Source organism: Protomyctophum parallelum, assembly GCF_964188405.1.
Source record: "Protomyctophum parallelum genome assembly, chromosome: 2".
Taxonomy (NCBI): Eukaryota; Metazoa; Chordata; class Actinopteri; order Myctophiformes; family Myctophidae; genus Protomyctophum; species Protomyctophum parallelum.
In genome coordinates, this window is record NC_139699.1 from 21,534,547 (window position 1) to 21,555,056 (window position 20,510).

Consider the following 20,510-nt stretch of genomic DNA (forward strand, 5'->3'; position numbering starts at 1 on the left):
TATCTGTCCCTCTCCTCCTCCTCCTCATCTGTCCCCCTCTTCCCCCTCGTCCTCTCTGTATCTGTCCTTCTCCTCCTCCTCTTCCTCCCCCTCTTCCCCCTCGTCCTCTCTGTATCTGTCCCTCTCCTCCTCCTCATCTGTCCCCCTCTTCCCCCTCGTCCTCTCTGTATCTGTCCTTCTCCTCCTCCTCTTCCTCCCCCTCTTCCCCCTCGTCCTCTCTGTATCTGTCCCTCTCCTCCTCCTCCTCCTCTTCCCCCTCGTCCTCTCTGTATCTGTCCCTCTCCTCCTCTCCTCCTCCTCCTCGTCTGTCCCCCTCTTCCCCCTCGTCCTCTCTGTATCTGTCCCTCTCCTCCTCCTCCTCCTCCTCGTCCTCTTCCCCCTCGTCCTCTCTGTATCTGTCCCTCTCCTCCTCCTCCTCTTCCCCCTCGTCCTCTCTGTATCTGTCCCCCTCCTCCTCCTCCTCCTCCTCCTCCTCCCCCTTTTCCCCCTCGTCCTCTCTGTATCTGTCCCTCTCCTCCTCCTCCTCCTCCTCCCCCTTTTCCCCCTCGTCCTCTCTGTATCTGTCCCTCTCCTCCTCCTCCTCCTCCTCGTCTGTCCCCCTCTTCCCCCTCGTCCTCTCTGTATCTGTCCCTCTCCTCCTCCTCCTCCTCCTCGTCTGTCCCCCTCTTCCCCCTCGTCCCCTCTGTATCTGTCCCTCTCCTCCTCCTCCTCTTCCGCCTCGTCCTCTCTGTATCTGTCCCTCTCCTCCTCCTCCTCCTCGTCTGTTCCCCTCTTCCCCCTCGTCCTCTCTGTATTTGTCCCTCTTCTCCTCCTCCTCCTCCTCTTCCGCCTCGTCCTCTCTGTATTTGTCCCTCTTCTCCTCCTCCTCCTCCTCTTCCGCCTCGTCCTCTCTGTATCTGTCCCTCTCCTCCTCCTCCTCCCCCTCTTCCCCCTCGTCCTCTCTGTATCTGTCCCTCTCCTCCTCCTCCTCTTTCCGCCTCGTCCTCTCTGTATCTGTCCCTCTCCTCCTCCTCCTCCTCCTCCTCTTCCCCCTCGTCCTCCCAGTCTCGGATGGAGGATCGTCTGGACAGGCTGGACGACGCCATCCTCGTCCTGCGGAACCACGCGGTGGGGTCCACCGCCGGTCTGCCCAGCGACATCCACAGTCTCCTGGGGCAGGTGCAGAACGGGCCCCTCGGAGCGGCCCTCGGGCCCCTCGGAGCGGCCCTCGGAGCCAGCTTCCCTTCGTCTGCGCTGGCCCAGAGTCGGACAGCAGCGATGGTACCTGGACCTTTGACTTGATTTGATCTTTATTTATCTTGAACGTACAAAACCTCCTATCTCCATCCACAACTTTTTCGTAAATTAACACCCTATTTGATCATACTACAGATCGCAGATCTACAAGCTCAATCTGCTACTGTTGATGCTTTCATGTGACGCTGTATAGTTGTTGTATGATCATGAAGTAGTAATCATGATCAAAGTTAGATTATGGAGATGAGAGGTTTCCGTCTGTCAGCAAAACTATATGTTTAATGAATTAACTAATTAACTAATATTATTTGGGGCCCGGGATTTGTAGCCCCGCCCCTGCACTCACACACACACACACACACACACACACACACACACACACACACACACACAGTCATATCTCTCATGATTAATTGACTACTTTTTGGGAGTGGTTGATGAATAGTAAAGTAGGGCTGTTGCCCTATAGTGCGGGGCCAACGGGAAAACCTGTGCCCTATAGTGTGAACTCAATTAAATGGCTCCAATTTGTCCTTCAACTTTATTGTGCAGCTGAAATTGAAAAACGTATTTTTATTAATTATTTGTAATTATAAGTACCACGATTTTTTTCCACCCTAAAACATGATCATCAGGTATTATTATAATATAAGGAGGAAGAACCTTTTCCAAAAAGTGTACAGTATTTGTTAAAATCATGCTTTTATGTGGACATGCCCACCAGTTCATTAAGTATGCCTGGTTTGCCTGATGGGTGGTGATCCACCTGAACTGAAGCCGCACCCACAGCTGTAGTTGTATGATAAAGGGGGAGGGGTTCGGGGAGGGGCTGATAGTGTGATGTCACTATATTACTGTTTATTTCATTTGCCCGTTTGACTGTCAAGGGTTCAGCCTCCAGGAAGAAATACACCAGGGTGTGTTAACAAAGTTAATACACCATTGCACATAAAAACGACTCCAGAGTGTCTAATGAAGTACTGTCACCTCATAGACACATGAAAAACTGGAAAAATACAAAAATTGTGGCACTCCATCTTTAAGGAAAACACAAATAACACACGTCTTTATTTTAAAAGATGGAATGCCATGATCCCCCACCACCCCCCTTATTTAAAAAAAAATACAGTATTTGTTAAAATGTCGTTTTTGTATCACTTTATTTTTTTTGTCATTGGCACGTTTGACTGTCAAGGTTTCAGCCTATAGGGAAGAAACACTAAATACAAAGGGAAGACATCATTGCACATAACAACCACGCCAAGGGGTCTAATAAAGTACCGTCACCTCCTAAACACATGGAAAAACTGGAAGAAATACAAAACTCACGGCACTCCATCTTTAAGTATTCATTCTCATAATTCACATAGAACATTTCCAGACTCACTGCAAAACTAGGCTGATGGGCCACCTGTTCAGAAATGACTCGGCTGCCATATGCAACAAAAAACCAGATCTGTTTTCCACATAGGCCAGTTGAACTGCATACTGACATATTTTCCATAAGTGGTCATGCCTGGCGTAGGACCTTTCCCTCCTGCTCCTTGAGGAAGGCTAGTATACACAAGGGGTGAAGAAAGTCAAATAAATGAGAAAAGCAGGCGTATAATGGAGTGGAAGTTGTTCTTCAGTCTGGAAAGTGTTCCATCGCGGTCAGGTTGGAAAACCTTGTATGTCCAAAAAAAGAATAATAATCTTCAATTTACTTTTCAGGAAATTGAAGCTCGTGTTCCAATGGATGCAATGCAGTTATTATTTACTCACAAGCTCTCGTTGATACTACATTGGTTAAATATTGGTTAAATATGTATTCCAAAAATTAGACCCGTCTGAAGTTGAGTGGTGCAAAAAAAAAACTCCCATGATGCACCTGTATACATAGACATACATAGAGACGTAGGGACAGACATCACTAGGAATTGGAGTGGCTGTAATTGGCCGCCGACCCCCCCATCTGAAAATATTCTTTTCCAGGGACCCCTCCCCAGAAGCAAAGATTTGAGTTAAAAACGTTCGCACTGAAAGAATATAATAATAAAAATGTTGCGCCACATTGCGCCGCACTATGAGCTTGTAGATCTGCTATTTTTCAATAGCTAAAGTATAACATAATGCTTAAATCACCAAAAGGGGTTAACGTCCAAAATGGGTTGAATGTGCTCATTTGGACTAATAGCCACTTCTTTTGGGCTTGTTTTCAGACCTGGTTGCTTATTTCTCTCGCCAATTATCTGGCAACACTTGGTTTACACGATCAAAGATTATTAATTTATAAAGATGGGCGATCTTCATTGGAGCCACTAGAGGCGAAATGGTACACAAAGCCTACAAACGGTCTCCTAAATAAAGTAGGCGTTGTTTGCTTCTTTCCCCGACCTTCCCACCTCCCTCCCTCTCCCAGGCTGACAACAACACTGACAACGGAAATCAGGCCCCATCAACCAAGAATTATATTATTATTAAGCATTGGAACACACATTTAATTTCACTTTTAATATGTCCATTCATTTCACGTTATAATATTCACATATTCCACATATTCCCATCTTAAATATGGGGTTAGGGCGTCCTATGTGTCGTCCGACAATTGCACATGGACAGAGAGACTCTTCCGGACTCGTCAAATCTTGCGATAGTTTGTTGCTGGGATAAAGAAATGTCGATAACAAAGTAGATTTTCTCCTGATTTGTCTCACTAAAAGAAGCCATTTTAGTATGAATATCATGTAAATATTGTGTGCCTTGTGATGATTGGATACAGTATTTAGTTCAGTGACCATGGAGTTAAAGATGGAGTGCCGTGATTTTTGTACTTTTTCCAGTTTGTGATGTGTTTATGAGGTGACAGAACTTCATTAGAGCCATTGGTGTGGTTGTTATGGCATGTGTTTATGAGGTGACAGTACTTCATTGGAGCCCTTGGTGTGGTTGTTATGTCATTTGTCTATGAGGTGACAGTACTTCATTAGACACCCTGGAGTCGTTTTATGTGCAATGATGTATTCCCTTTGTATTTAGGGTTTCTTCCTGGAGGCTGAAACCTTGACAGTCAAACGTGCCAATGGAAAAAAAACAGTAATATAGTGACATCACACTATCGGCCCCTCACCTAACTCCTCCCCCTTTATCATACAACTACAGCTGTGGGTGCGGCTTCAGTTCAGGTGGATCACCACCCACCAGGCAAACTTAATGAACTGGTGGGCGTGTCCACATAACATTTTAACAAATACTGTACACTTTTTTGAAAAGATTCTTCCTCCTTATATAACAATAAGAGCTGATGATGATGTTTTAGGGTGGAAAAAAATCATGGCACTCCATCTTTAAGGAATGGTTCAGAAGCTGCATGTGTTCACATTCACTCTCCCATTGGAAATGAATAGACTCCAACATTCTTCCTGTCTCCTAATAATGTGTCCGCCCACTTCACGCAGATACGGGAAGTAAAGCAAAGTTGGACCCTCTTGCTATTGGCCTCTTGGGCACGATGCACACTCCAGAGGGCCTGGAGGAATGCAGGCTGACTTATTTAATTTTAAAGAGCGTGGGGATTTGAGCACATCTGTAGCCGAGCACTGCTTCCCAGAGAGCTTTCTCCTGTCGAGGACCCCCAAAATGATACGTCATTTGGCGGTGGACCAGTGTCGATTTTAACTGCACTTTCTTTTTTTTCCCTTTAGTCTTATTATAGTCTTTTGAAAGAAATGGCACCCTTTTCACATTGGCCTATTATATAGTGCCACCAGAAGGCCACAATAACCTGACCTGGCCTGGTGGAGACCTGTGCCCCGAGGGGCACTTATTCTCATTTAGTAACTTTTCACTTACTTTTAGTCACATTTTAGGGCGCTTTCAGTTTGCTTAGAAGGTCCGGATCATGGGACCAAATGTTTAAGTTGTTGCATTTAGATTTTGGTCCATTTAGTATTCACACAGACAGGACTTTAATTTGTAAAGCAAACCAAATATGTAAACAAATAACACGTGAACATGTTAAGAGAACCAAATGGTGATAAAAAAAGAAAAGAGGTCATTTTACGAGGGAAAGAGATTATGAGGGGAAGTCACTGTCTACAATTTTTGGGCACAACCTTCAGTCACACAGAGAGAGAAGAGAACAACAACATGGAACGACAGCAACAACTTGCTATTGCATTAATTCTTAATAATTCTTTTATAAGCCAAATAAGAGCAACAGATGAACAGAGGAGCAGGTGTTTGAACAATAATGTGCTTATTGCTGCATGCAATTCACCAGAGACATAGCCTACAAGGTTTCCTCGATAAAAACGAAATTTCTTCCATATATGCACCTTAACCCGATTACAATCTGATATGTTCTTTCTGCGCATCAAATCGGCGGGCAATTACATGTCATAGTATGGTTTAAACTTGAAGCCATGCTGGTCAGTTTGGTATTGAGCTTCAAGTCAGAACAGCTCCGCTGCAGCTAATTGAGTTGACCCAGTTTCACGTCTTTTGCTTTAGTGATGTAATCAATTAATCATTTGGGACCACCTGTGTAGCTTATTTATCATTTTAAATGGCTTGCATGTACTCTTGACATTCTCTCTCTCTCTCTCTCTCTCTCTCTCTCTCTCTCTCTCTGTGTGTGTGTGTATATATATATACCGTATATATAACTCTCTTGAAGTTGTCACCAAGCTCTTTCTCTATACGTGCGGCCGTGCACTAGAGTGAGACAGGATGATTTTCATTAAATATTTTTCTGTCTCTCCCATAAAGCTATAATATATCGGGACACACACACACACACACACACACAAGCTTACATCCTGTACCATACCGTACATACCATTCCATGCCCATTCCAACTATAGGCTGAGGAATATATCCCACCCCTTTCACATTGGCCTGTTATAGCGCCACCAGGAGGCGACAACCTGACCTGACCTGGTGGAGACCTGTGTCCCGAGGGGCACTTTTTCTAGTTATTATTATTATTATTATTATTACAGTCTCTTTATACTTGTTTCTGGCTCCGTTGCGTCCACTTTGTCCTACCCACCAGGGACTTGTTGATGTTGTGCGACATCCATCAGGGGACACATTGTGTGTTGTGTGTGTGTGTGTGTGTGTGTGATCCTTGGACGCCGCTTGAGGGAAGCGTGTTTCTCGTTCAGTTCGAACGAACGAAGAAACGAATGACCGGCGACTGAATCACTGCTTGTGTTGTTGGCGTTGAATAGAATCTGGCGCTATTTGTTTGAGGCCGTGTTTGTTGGCGGTGTTGTGGGGGAGCGAGAGAAACGTTACGTTCCTTTCCACCACTGTGCACCCCCCCCACAGGGAGGGAGAGGAGAGAGACACAGTGCTTCCTGTGTGTATTGGGGGGGGGGGGTCCCCCCAGACAGACAGAAAGCCCACCACGGCCCACCAGCCGCAACACAGCCCCCCCCCCCCCCCCCCCTCCCTCTCTCTCTCTCTTTTCATCGCCTCTTTTTAACAACTCAGGAAATCTGAATGGTTGGGAAGAAGAAGCGTGTGTGTGTCTGAAACAGCTCCTCTCTCTCTCTCTCTCTCTCTCTCTCTCTCTCTCCACCAAAACAGAACGTCCCCTTTCCTCAGCTGTATGGTAATCAAGGCCTGCCCCCCCACCCGTGAAAATGGAAGCGGCTCTTCTTCTTCTACTCCTCGCCACTCCCCCACACCCCTAGTCCCCCCCCCCACACACACACCCCAATCCCCCCACCCCCACCCCCCCCCACACACACACACACACACACACACACACACAATTCAATTCAATTCAAAGGGCTTTATTGGCATGAGAAAACATACGTTTACATTGCCAAAGCAGAAAGAACAGTACAACAATACAGCAATACAATCAAAACAAAAATTATGTACTTTGTCAGATTCTTCAATAGATCAACTTCTATGTACCACGATCACTCGATGCAGGTATAGTGCAGGAATATACACAATGATTAGTCTTTACGGTGGTTGTGTTCCATTTGATATCGTTCTCCTATCACAGCAGCTCACAAATCTTGCTGCTGTGTTTGCACATTGTTGTACTTCGCCCAGCAGATATGGGAGTTTTTTGTCATTGGTCATGTTTTCAAAATCTCTGTGTGTGGTTGTAATCTGTGGGAAGTATGTGTCTCTGATGTCTTGGTACAATGGACAGATGGTTAGGAAGTGTAGCTCGGTTTCCACTTAATTTAGTGTGCAGTGGGTGCATAGTCTGTCTTCTCTCGGGATACAGGTCTGCCTATGACGGCCTTTCTCGATCGCGAGACTGTGCTCACTGAGGTCTGTACCTAGTTAAGATTTTTCTTTGTTTTGGGTCGGTCACAGTGCTCAGGTATTCTGCCACTGTGTATTCTCTGTTTAGGGCCAGATAGCATTCTAGTTTACTCTGCTTTTGTGTTGCTTCTTTCCAGTGTGTCAGATAGTTTTCCTTTTGCTGTTTTATAATTTGGTTTAGTCCAATGGGTTTTCTATCTCGTGGCTCTGTTTGTGTTTGTGCCCGGAGTTCCAGGGCCAGCTGGCTGAGGGGGCATCTCTCTAGAGTTTCACTGTGTGTGAGTGCCTTGTTATGGAGTGCATCTAGGTCACTTTCTTTTAGGTGGTTGTAGAACTTAAGTGCTCTCTTTTTTATTTTGATTATGAGTGGGTATCGTCCTAATTCTGCCCTGCATGCATTATTTGGTGTTTTTCGCTGGGTACGGAGAATGGATTTGCAGAATTCTGTGTGTGGGGTCTCGGTTTGGTGTTTATCCCATTTTTCAAGGTCATGGTTTGCTAATGGTCCCCAGATCTCACAACCATAGAGGGAAATTGGTTCTATCACAGAGTCCAGTATTTTAAGCCATGTTTTAATTGGGATGTCTATTTTGTTTCTTTTGATGGCATAGAATGCCCTTCTTGCGTTGTCTCTCAGGTCCTTTACAGCTTGGTTGTAGTTCCCTGTGCTGCTGATGTTTAGGCCAAGGTAGGTATAGTTTTTAGTTTGTTCTAGTGGGATTGTATTTAGGAAAAATTGGTGGTTTTGGCGGCTGGGCCTTTTTTGAAATATCATGATTTTAGTCTTGGTTAGGTTCACTGTCAGGGCCCATGTCTGGGAGAATTTGTGTAGGAGATCGAGTTGCTGCTGTAGTCCTTCCTTGGTTGGGGACAGCAGCAGCAGGTCATCTGCGTAAAGTAAGCATTTGATTTCTGTGTTTGCCAAGAGGATGCCTGGAGCTGTAGGCTGTTCTAGCATTTTTGCTAATTCGTTGATATATACAGTATGTTGAAGAGTGTTGGACTCAGGCTGCATCCCTGTCTAACTCCACGGCTTTGGGGGAAAAAGTCTGTGTGCTTTTCGCCTATTTTGACTGCGCATTTGTTGTTAGTATACATTGATTTTATGATGTCATAGGTTTTCCCCCCAATGCCACTTTCCAACAGTTTGTACATCAGACCCTCATGCCAAATTGAATCAAATGCTTTTTTGAAGTCGACAAAGCAGGAGAATAATTTGCTTTTGTTTTTGTTTATTTGGTTGTCAATTAGGGTGTTGAGAGTGTAAATGTGGTCTGTTGTGCGATATTTTGGTAGAAAGCCAATTTGTGATTTGCTCAGGACATTGCTTTCTGTCAGGAAATTTAGAATTCTGTGGTTGAGGATCATGCAGAGTATCTTTCCGAGGTTGCTGTTTACACAAATCCTGCGGTAGTTATTTGGGTCATATTTGTCTCCACTTTTGTGCAGTGGCGTTATCAGCCCTTGATTCCATGTGCTGGGGAAAATCCCAGAGCTGAGCACGATATTTAGGAGTTTTAATATGGCCAGTTGGACACACACACACACACACACACACCCCTATCCCCCCCCCCCCCCCCCCCCCCCCCTAGTCCCCACACCCCACCCTCTTCCTACCAGACAAAGACTTGTTTGGACACCTGTTGAGCAGCCAGCTATAAGAGATTAGCGTTAAGCACAGCCCGCACGCTGGGGGGGAGGGGGGGGGGGGGGGGTGGTACAGGGTTAACGGAGGCCAACAGTGACTGTGGATCATCATCACAATCCTTGAAGAAAGGAGGAGAAGCAAAAAAGCACTCAGTCGAGTCGTTCAAAGTGATAGAGTGACATTGGGTGCACATTGGTTCAGGTAGAGATCAGAGTGATCTAGTAAGAGAGTGGCGACACTAGCCTTGACTCCCATTGTAACAATGGAATGCGGAAGTGCTCATTCTAACTCAATGGGATAGTTCCAATGTTTGGAATGTTTGGATAGTTCCAATGTTTGGAACTATAGCCCATATAGGCACCCCGCTTTGCAGCGAGATCAAAGTGTGTCGCCACACTCTTGCTATTCCACTCGCGTAGAGATGGGGGGGGGGGGGAATTGAAAAATAAACCAGAATCCTATTGGATGGGACTGAGTGAGTGCTGCTATTCCTTTCTATGGATCGTCACATTCCGCCCGAAAAATAGGGAGAATTGGGGGTGGAGCTAATAGTCACTTTAACCACTTTATCCGTGGTGTATAATATGTCTGGTATTAAAAAATAGCAGATCTACAAACTCGTATACATCTCCTCGAGCTTGTACATAATGCTATTTCAGCCATTAAAAAAAAAAGATCTCTAAAATGTTTGGAAGATTAGTTTTTGAGAACTAGTGACCTGAGTACAGTACGTGGGTAAATGTACAACATGGCCACGTTCAGTGGTGTAAAGTACTTTTACTTAAGTACAATTTTGAGGTATTTGTACTCCAATTTCCAATACTTTTACTTCTACTCCACTACATCTCAGAGCCAAAATGTGTACTTTTACTTCATTACAATAATTTGAAAACTTTATTTACTTGTGAAATGGCACATTCTGCACAATGAGTACTTTTACTTTTAGCACTTTAAGTACATTTTGATGCCGATACTTTTGTACTTTTACTCAAGAACATTTAAAATTTAAAATTTAAATTTAAATATATATTGGGGGTCGGGAGGGAAGTTAGGTGTAAGGATTGAGGATTGAGGATCCTCGACCCTCGCTGAAGGTCATTCATTCAACCTTTTTGGCACCTTCAGACTCCATCATGGCCCGTAGCACTTGCCCTAGCCCCGACGACCTTACAGACATATGAAAAGGCTCAATTTATGATACATTAGACTTGTATAGCATTTTATGTAGACATAGCACTATATGCATAGTTTCGTTATATAGATATTCCACTGTTACGTTCTTAGCTTATACGTATGATTCATGATAACTACTTGTTTATGTATATGATGTATTGCCATGCTTTTTTGTTCTTGCAAAATGTAAATCGCTCTGGATTAAGCGCATCTGCGTGTGTGTGTGTGTGTGTGCTCCAGGGTGCCACCCACCATCGCGACGATGCCAGCCTGAACAGCAGCCATGGAGGGCTGCCCAGTGCCGGCTCCACATCCAGCGCTGAGCTGAGCCACCTGGAAACCTTCAGAGGTCTGTCTGTCTGTCTGTCTGTCTGTCTGTCTGTCTGTCTGTCTGTCTGTCTGTCTGTCTGTCTGTCTGTCTGTCTGTCTGTCTGTCTGTCTGTCTGTCTGTCTGTCTGTCTGTCTGTGTCTCTCTCTCTCTCTCTCTCTCTCTCTCTCTCTCTCTCTCTCTCTCTCTCTCTCTCTCTCTCTCTCTCTCTCTACTCGGCACAAACAAGGGACTAAATAAATTTCGCTCTTATGCCACCAAAATGTGGAACGCCCTACCAACAGTCATTAAGTGTGTGTGTGTGTGTGTGTGTGTGTGTGTGTGTGTGTGTGTGTGTGTGTGTGTGTGTGTGTGTGTGTGTGTGTGTGTGTGTGTGTGTGTGTGTGTGTGTGTGTGTGCAGGTCTGGCTGCGGGCCTGGCTGGACAGGTCGCTGCCGCTCTGGAGCTGAAGCTGGAGAACCAAGACAAAGACGACATCCACTCCTCCGACGACCTGGACTCCAACGCTGACGGAGACAAGAGGGACATCAAGACCCCCCGCGGAGGCACCCGGACCAGGTACATATTAGACTGGAACACTTTCTATGGCATAGGCAGGATCCGCCGGGAGAAACTAGACACAGCTGCAGGACATGAGACTAATTAATTAGAGCGACAGAGAGAGAGAGAGGAGTGTGTGTGTGCGTATGTACTTGTCTGCGTCAATTTAACAAACGTCTGGGTTTCCGAGGCTAGGTATACATATATGCTTTACTCTCCTTTACCCAGTGGTGGAAAAAGTACTCAAATGTTTTACTTAAGTAAAAGTATAAATACTGCAATGTAGATGTACTCCGTTACGTTAAGTAAAAGTCCTGTATTTAAAATGTACTCAAGTTTAAAAGTGGCGGCATCAAAATGTACTTAAATTACTAAAGTAAAATTACTCATATTGCAGAATGTCCCATTTCACAAGTTCAAAATATGCACAAAATCTTTAGAAAATACCCGATCTACAAGATCTCGCATCGCATTGCGTTCAATACATTCAATAATAGCAGATGTACAAGCTCAGAGCGCCACGAAGTGGTGAACCAAAAACAGAACATCAATGGATAATAAAAAACAACACCCAAAGGCAGAACAACAAACATGTGCACGTTGGCAGAACGGCTCGAACAGGAAGTTGCAACAGCTACGATGAGTCATCGTAGAGCTGCTCTCAGCTGCCAAAACGTGTATTAGTCTCTCAAACGGGAAGCGAGGAACGCACACGTTGTTGCCTGGATCAACGACAGGTCTGCTACAGGTCTGCTCAAGAGGGTCTGGATCAACGACAGGTCTGCTACAGGTCTGCTCAAGAGGGTCTGGATCAACGACAGGTCTGCTACAGGTCTGTCTGCTCAAGAGGGGTGCGACAACGCAAGCATCAAAAAAAAGAAGCTAAACAGAATCCAGGTCTGGTGATGAGTCGGGGCGGGAGTGTGCACGACGAAACGAGCATGCGCGCAACACATTCAACGGGACCGCGCTCACGTAAATATACGCTTGCGTTGTCGCACCGCGACTTCTCTGTGCAAAAAAACACAGGTCTTCATTGAAAATGAACTATAGGAGCGTTATATCGCTTCACGTTTCATATCTCTTCGTTTTAATTTAGTTTTAGTCACAATTTAGTCACACCTGGTTAGTCTAGTTTTAGTCGACTAAATATCATAAGATTTTAGTCTGATAAATCTACAGGTGATTTAGTCGACTAAAATGTATTTTAGCTGGCCTTGATGCCGTCGTAATGATGTTTTTACACTTGCTGAAAATAGATGATCTACAAGCTCACAGCGCGTCGTGTGCTTGTAGATCTGCTATTTTCAGCATGTAACCAAGTGTAAAATGACTTATACTGGATCTCTTGTCCACTAGTCCCTTCCTAACATTTTAGTCTAGTTTTTGTCTGTTGACGAAATTGTTAATGTATTTAGTCTTAGTTTTCATTTAGTTTCCAAAACAACACTGGTTTGAAAGGCCCTTTATTAGTCTCTATACAAACGGTATCTCCATAAGTCTCCAAACTGACCTCGGGGGGGTTCTGTTCGTCCCGTCCCGTTCCCCGTTCCCGCTCCGCAGCAGCATCAACGAGGACGACGACAACCTCAACCCGGAGCAGAAGGCGGAACGCGAGCGCGAGCGGCGCATGGCCAACAACGCGCGCGAGCGCCTGCGCGTGCGCGACATCAACGAGGCCTTCAAGGAGCTGGGCCGCATGTGCCAGCTGCACCTGAAGAGCGAGAAGCCACAGACCAAGCTGCTCATCCTGCACCAGGCCGTGGCCGTCATCCTCAGCCTGGAGCAGCAGGTCAGAGGTCAGTGTTGGAGCTCAACGGTTCACTGTTTTAGCCAGTGGTGGAAAAAGTACTTGACCTGAGATCAGATTCTAAAAGTGTCTTCTACATCCTGACAGTTTTCTGAAAAAGCTATGTTTCTATGTCAGTGGTTCTTCGATTTAAAAAAAATAGCAGACCTACAAGCTTGTGGCACGCTATGAGCTTGTAGATCTGCTATTTTTCAGTAGCTAAAGCATAACATAAGGGGTTCCCGCCCAAAAGTAAGTAATAGTACCAATACTGCAATTTAGAACTACTACCGTTACAAGTAAAAGTACGGAATTGAAAATGTACTTGAGTAAAAGTACAAAAGTATCGGCATCAAAATGTAATTAACCCATTTAGGTAGATCTGCTATTCAATAGCTAAAGCATAACATAATGCTAACACCAAAAGGGGTTCCCGCCAAAAATGGGTCAAAGTACTAAAAGTAAAAGTATTCAACCTAATGGCTTGGTTTTGCTTTGTTTTGTCCACCTCTTCAACCTCCAGAGCGTAACTTAAACCCTAAAGCAGCCTGCCTTAAGAGGAGGGAGGAGGAGAAGCTGTCGGGGGTCTCTGGGGGGGGAGACTCTCAACAGGCCCACCATCCCGGCCTCAGCGATGCATCCAATCCCATGGGCCACCTCTGAGTACAGTAGCACACAGGTACTGTACAACCTGATTGATTGATTGATTGAAATATTTATTAACAGTTTGCTGAATTACAGTACATTTCAAGCACAACTCAATACAAAGACTGTTAACTGTGAGTGACCCAATACAGCATTACACTTGTTTACAACAATTTTCAAATCATCAAAACATACATTAGAGACGTATTTTACGGGGGCCAGTTTCGAATTGCAGCCGTCCGTAGGGGCCCTTTGAGAGCGGTTTTGGAGTCAAGGGATTCGTCTTAATGACTGTTGGTAGGGCATTACACATTTTGGTGGCATAGTAGGTAGGTGGCACCTACTGCACTGTACACCAGTGGTTCCCAAACCTTTTCATGTCAAGGATCCCCAAATTGACACTAATTATCCTCACGGACCCACATTTGAAGAGCCAGAGACCCCAATAAGAGAATACTTTTACGGCTCTAGCAGTGACTCTCAAAGATGGAGATTGCTTTATTTATTTTAATTTCTTTCCAACTGCAGCAGCAGGAAAAAATATATATCGAGTGCAAGACAATACTATATAAATAAGTCCTAAAAAACTACAGGAATCCATAAAAAAAGCACAGCCAGATAAAAAAAGAAAAAAAAAAAACATTTAAAAACTGAACATAGAGTTCATGTCATCAGTTAATGTCCTATCTGCCAGGGAGTCTGATCGTCTGCATGGGGACCCCCGGTTTGACATCCGTTTAATGGCATTTCTATCTCTGGCATTTATATTGTCAAATCAATGTTAATTTAACTCATCATCACCTACTGTACCTACTAGGTGTAACGATACATTTTAACAGCGATACGATACGTATCACGATACATGGTTGACGATACGATACGTGGACGATATTGGTTCACTATTGCGATAGTATTTAAACGCCTCTTTTTCTTTTTTTCTTTTTAAAATAGCATAGTTGTATACAACAAGTACTTAGTATTGACACAATTGATTATTTGCATTGCAAAACGATACAATACGATACAAAGTCAATGTTGCTGTTTAGATTAATTCGATTCTTGAAATTTAAATACATTTTTCGATGCAGTTACTATAATCGTTACACCCCTATTGCCTACAGTATAGACCACTGGTTCTCCAACCTTTTTCATTTCAATATGCAAAGATTTTCGGCGTATATTCACGATAAAAAAGCAGATCTGTGCCGTGCTACGAGCTTGTAGATCTACCGATCTAGCCGATCTACAAGCCGATCTACACGCTCACAATGTGACCCGCTGTGAGCTTGTAGATCAGCTTTTCTCACCGATGATGATGATGATAATGATGAGGATGATGACATCACAATAGGGATGAATAAGGAGGCAGAATATGGCTTGTATTGCATCTCTTGATTGTAAATACTGTTCTTCTCCTCTCCAGATCATTTCTGTAAGAGATGGTGTTCTTGCCTCTCCCAGTGGTCAGACCGGACAGGACACACACGTTTTGTGACACCAATTGGAAGAAACGGACCACTTTTCAAGTGAAAAACTACCAAGACTAACACAATCCAATCCTATACGATTGAAGACGATTGAAGACCCCCCCCCCTCTGTGACAACAGCCAATGTCTATCAGCAAATTTCTGCCCACGAGAAGAAAAAACTTCTTCAGCACATATCACTATCTGAACAAACAATCAGAGAACTGACGCAATCTCCTCTGAGCCCAAAGTGGAAATTGCCTTGTGCCTAAAACTGAATTGACGAATGCATTGTAACAGCAATTGTGTTTTTGTTTGTTTCTTCTTTTTTTTTTTTGTTTCTATTTATTATGTTATTGAACTATAAAGTGTATGTCTAAAGGGAAATTTAAGTGATTTTTCAAAAGAGAAGCATGTTAGCTTTTCAGTCAATCTACAGTTTGCCAGGTGTCGCCCCCCAAAAAATGAAAGAATAAATCAAACAGAAGCACTTAGCCCCAACGAGCCATGGGGAATGACAGAGATTGAAATGTATTTATTGGCCAGTGTTTAAGAGTGATATGTATAACCCCACATTGTAAATGTTTATTGGTGAGAGACCCGTTCAAAACGGGGAAAAAATACTATATATTATTTATATTTATAATTGTATCCCATTCCATAACGAGCAGCATCTTCTAAACCAAAACTAACCTACAGAATGCTTGGTTCCTTCTCTGTAGCATATTGACCGACCGCCACGGAATGGACCAAACGCAGAAGGCTTCCTGCTGCTCCCCCCCCCCCATTGTGTGAGCTCTCCAGTACAAAGAGCCGTGTTGGACTTGGGTTAGCGTGTTAAGATGTCGCGCGACAGAAATAGATGATTTTACAAGCTCACAACACGTCATGGTGTGACACGCCCGTGAGCTTGTAGATCTGCTGTTTTCTGTGCCTACCCTCCACTATTACTCTAATACTATAGTCTTAGTGGCAAAGCTGGCAGAAGGATGGCAAACTCTAGTTTAACTGAAAGGACAATGTTAGACGTACGTGTGTGTGTGTGTGTGTGTGTGTGTGTGTGTGTGCGTGTGTGTGTGTGTGTGTGTGTGTGTGTGTGTGTGTGTGTGTGTGTGTGCTTGCGCGTGTGTGTGTGTGTGTGTGTGTGTGTGTGTGTGTGTGTGTGTGTGTGTGCGTGTGCGTGTGCGTGCGTGTGTAGTGAGTCAAAAGAACAGAGAGCAAACTTTACAGACCTTAGCATTCCCTGCATATTTTTGTGTCTTAACTAAAGGGGGGATTTCATTGCCCTTTAGTACCTTTGCCATAATAGTATTACGTGTAAACAATTTGATGTGTTTTTGCAGATTGTTGTGATGTTTATCACCACAGGTACACATTATACGACTCGACACAACCTTTGGTCCAGAGCCATGTCAAATGTGTTTGGCTGCTCTTTCTTCCCCAAAAAGGTGTCTTAACTAGGCAAATAAAAAAACTGTATACAGTACTTGTAACTAGGTTGACTTTTCACCGAGGCACCAACGTAAATGAGTGAGCTATAGCCTTGTTTTTGGTAGCTAGACCGGAATGAACCGGAATAGAACAAGCAAGTAATACGTTCCACGATAGAGCTGTTGACTCCCTGTCAGAGGCCACTCCTAGGAGGACTGACAGTAACATTGAACCTGTTCTATCTTGTTACAATAAACGATTCACGGTAATGGGAACTACTTTAAATACACCTACTGTTAGACTAAACTGTAAAAGTTGTATATTGTGTACCTGCTCATGCTCTGGACTTCAGCAGACATAGCTTTTTCTTTATTTCCTGCCACTGGCTAAATCAGAAATTGCTTTACCGAAGAAGTTGTAGATTCAAAACGATGACCATAGTATCTCCTGGCCTGATGAACATAAAACTTTATTATTTTTTGTTCCTGTCAATAACACAAGCACAAGTACATGTGTTTCAAAGAATGTTACTTCTGTAGGCAAAGAAAAACTATACACATAACTATGTTTATTCGTACTGTACTTTGAGCATACATGTTAAATGGTGTTTTGATCCAAGCGGTGAAAGGTACACGACACAGTAAGCCAGACTAGATAGTTCTTTGAATTCACGTGAATTCAATTCAATATCCAAATAGTTGGTGTCTTAGAACAGTAGTGCAATTATGAACAAACGCAGAAAAGTAAATAATATTTCAGTTGATTTTGTTTCAAGACATTGGTCATGGCTTTACTTTTGTTTCACCCCCTATCAGTGTGCATGCTTTATGTTTTTCCTTTATTGAGTCATTTTGGTCTTAAAGTCAATTGATTTCTTTGTATATTTTGTCTTCCATCAATAATCTAGACCTTAAACTATAAGGCTGCCACATCCAGAATAGAGTATTCTTTCAAAAAGGGAAATCGCTTATACAATGGATATGCCACTCTGTGAGTTTACAAAAAACAATTAATATCCTTTAAACATCACAGAATAAGTGAAGTCATGATATTTTCTCTGACTGCATGTGGCCTTCGCACTTCATTTCAGTATTCATGTTGGCAGACTTTGGTTGGGGGTTATAAATGTATGTCACTTCCTGTTCTCTTTCCTTCCTTCCTTCCTTTGTGTTTCTTTTTTTTATTTCCTGTTGACTTCCTTTGTTTATTTGTTTGTTTGCTCCTCTGTTTGCCATGTGCTGTATTCCCCGACGCTTTCCCTTGTATAATATATGAAAAGAAAAGATCAAAAGGTTAAAAAAAAAACATTTGGCTTATTTTTCACTGTAGTTAGTCTTTTATACAATAATACTGTAAGAATATTTCTTGAATTCTAAATATTACTCTTTCTAGATTTTTGAAATCGAAAGTTTTGAGTAAAAAAGTTTCTTACTTTATTTTACTATATTAGATAGTAAAAATGTACGGTTATTTACCATAACCTGTTCATTATTATCATCAGACAAATTACAAACGGCATCTTAAGAACATAGTAGGACTGTTGCTCAGTCTAGTACGTAAAGAAAAGGCATTATATGAGCTTCAGATTCCTCCATCTTACTTTTCAGTCTCTGTTGTTTGATTGAAAAAAAGAATCGTTCTCGTGTCAAAAGAAATTCAAGGTATTGTCGATGCACATCGAAAGGAAGAGAAAAAAGAAACAGCAACAACAAATTTGAATTTTCTGTCTCAGTTAGCAGAAAACACAAAATGTATATAACATTTATGTTGCAATAAATGTGCCATCTTTTTTTAAACTGGATTGTATGTGCATTTCTTTCCTGCCCTGAACACGGTTTTGTGTTAGCCCATTCTTAACATTTGTTTTTCTCCACTCCATGCCGTTGCGTGATTGCATCTCATTAAACCAGCATCTATTTCATAAATAGCCTGCTAAATAACAGATCTATAAGCTCACAGCTTTTTGATCTGATATGTTGGCAATTTTTGAAAATGCTCGCCTTTTTTTTTTTTTTTTTTTTTACACACCTTACATGTTGGACCACATGTCCACAATAGCAATGCCAAGTTCAAAGTTGTTGAATGTCAGATGCTGGCTGAAAGAGGCAGGGTGACCTGACAGTAACATGATAGTCATATACAGGCTTCACTGTTTATATTCCCATAGACCTTTCTACAGTGGATTTAGGCCAAATGAGCGTTTTACACTATGTTATACTCCTGCAGTGGACCATTGTAGTCTGAATGAAAAGTACTATGAAATATATGTTTCTATTTTTAATAAAGTGCGATTTAGCGGCGTATACTGTATGCATGTTCTGTGAGTGTACCTTTTTTCAGAAATTAATATTCCACGCGCAAAATTGTCACAATATGAAATGGATGCCAAATGCATAGAGTAGCCTACTTTGTGATAAGATTTAAGGAATCAACAAACCTTAATCTAAGTTTTAGATGGCAAAGAATAGCAGATATACAAGCTCACAGTGCATCTATTTTGGATTTTTTTTTTAATATATCTTGAAAGTGTGAGAACAATTGATTTAGAGGGCATAATGCCTCAGGTCTTAATGGGTTAATTCCATTCGTCCAGTGATGTAATTAGCCTGGATGTAACCATTAAACTTTAAACGGTATATAGTTGACAGGAGTCCCCAAGGGCTCTATACTAGTCTCACTCTAGTTTAAGCTCTATACACTAAATATCTTCTAAAAAGCTGATCCAACAAACCCATAATGTGTTGCAATGCAACGCATTGTGTGCTTGTAGATGTGCTATTTTACAAAATATCCACAATAGGGCTATGGAGTTGTGAGAAATACTGCTCTAAAGAGTCTGAATGCACAGTATAGCCTCGGTATCCAAGTTTTATTATTTATTATTTATTTTCGATCGCATTCGGCTACGCCCTGGCGTTAGGCGTTGCAGTTCGTTGGAGCCATATGTGTGCAAGAGGGGCGGAAGTGCGCAGGAAGTGAGGAAGGCACGTTACATCACGCTGTCACTGAAGTGATTACTGGCCAATCACAGCGCACTGGATTACCAGTCGGGTGCCCAGACGGTTACGCCACCGCCTGGGCCCACAGCGCATCTTTTCCGGGACTTATCAGACCCGAACATGCGCTCTGTGATGCACGCTCATGCTTCCGCGAGGCTTCGCAAGGAATCTCGGGAATGTTTTGACCTCCCTTCAGCACATACGCTCCAGAGCCGGAAAGGGCGTCTACGGGCTCATGGGCCAGGCTAATTGAACGCACAGTGTCAAGACATCTGCACCAAACGACCATGGTGCGTGTTGTTGTGAGCATCATGATGTCCTCATGGCTCGATCTGTGACTGTGACAGAGTTGCAAGCTAAAGAAAATGCTGACTGCCGTTCTGTCTACGGAAAGCTCGATCAGTGTTGACTCTGTTGAGACGTAAATCACAGACATCTGTCGTCTTTTACATTTTAAAAGAGAAAATAATGGAGAGAGAAAGACGTTCTGTGAGGTGGTAGCCTGGAGAATATTGGCTCACCGATCAGTGAGTTGGATGCAATCCTACCTGGGGGGGGGGGGAGAACAGATGGTGGAGGTGAACGGAACACTGTCGTTGTCGTCCCCCCTCCCAGTGAGCTCTGGCGTAAGTGGTGTTCCACAAGGAAGCATACTAGGGACTTTACTGTTCCTAATTATGTAAACGACATGACATCAGCTTGTGAATGCAACTTGTTCCTGCGTTCGCAGATGACTCGGCACTGCTGGTCTCGGACAGGAACAAACTGCAGGTGGAAAAGGCCCTCAGCTCTGAACTAGGTAGAATCTGCACCTGGCTCGCTGATAATTTTTTATCTTTTTTTGAAGTTTTGGCTTCTCTGAAATTCTCTCTTCCTCACTTCCCATGTCCCGCCTCCCACGACAAAACAGCATTATAAACATCCTGCATGTACGTGGTTGGCCAATCAGATAATGAATTTATTTATATAGCACATTTCA

General features: G+C 43.3%; 1 protein-coding gene across 2 annotated transcripts in view; it reads left to right on the plus strand.

Annotated features, from left to right (window-relative positions):
• Positions 1-18,835, plus strand: part of tcf12 (transcription factor 12) — an 84,573-nt gene extending 65,738 nt beyond the window's left edge. For both annotated transcript variants that reach the window (XM_083759524.1, XM_083759523.1), the window contains 6 exons: positions 1,045-1,260; positions 10,574-10,682; positions 11,063-11,219; positions 12,765-13,000; positions 13,514-13,669; positions 15,059-18,835. In XM_083759524.1, the coding sequence (XP_083615650.1) occupies positions 1,045-1,260; positions 10,574-10,682; positions 11,063-11,219; positions 12,765-13,000; positions 13,514-13,653 (858 nt within the window). In that variant the 3' untranslated portion in view covers positions 13,654-13,669; positions 15,059-18,835. The remainder of the gene's footprint in view (positions 1-1,044; positions 1,261-10,573; positions 10,683-11,062; positions 11,220-12,764; positions 13,001-13,513; positions 13,670-15,058) is intronic.
• The last annotated feature ends 1,675 nt before the right edge of the window (positions 18,836-20,510 follow it).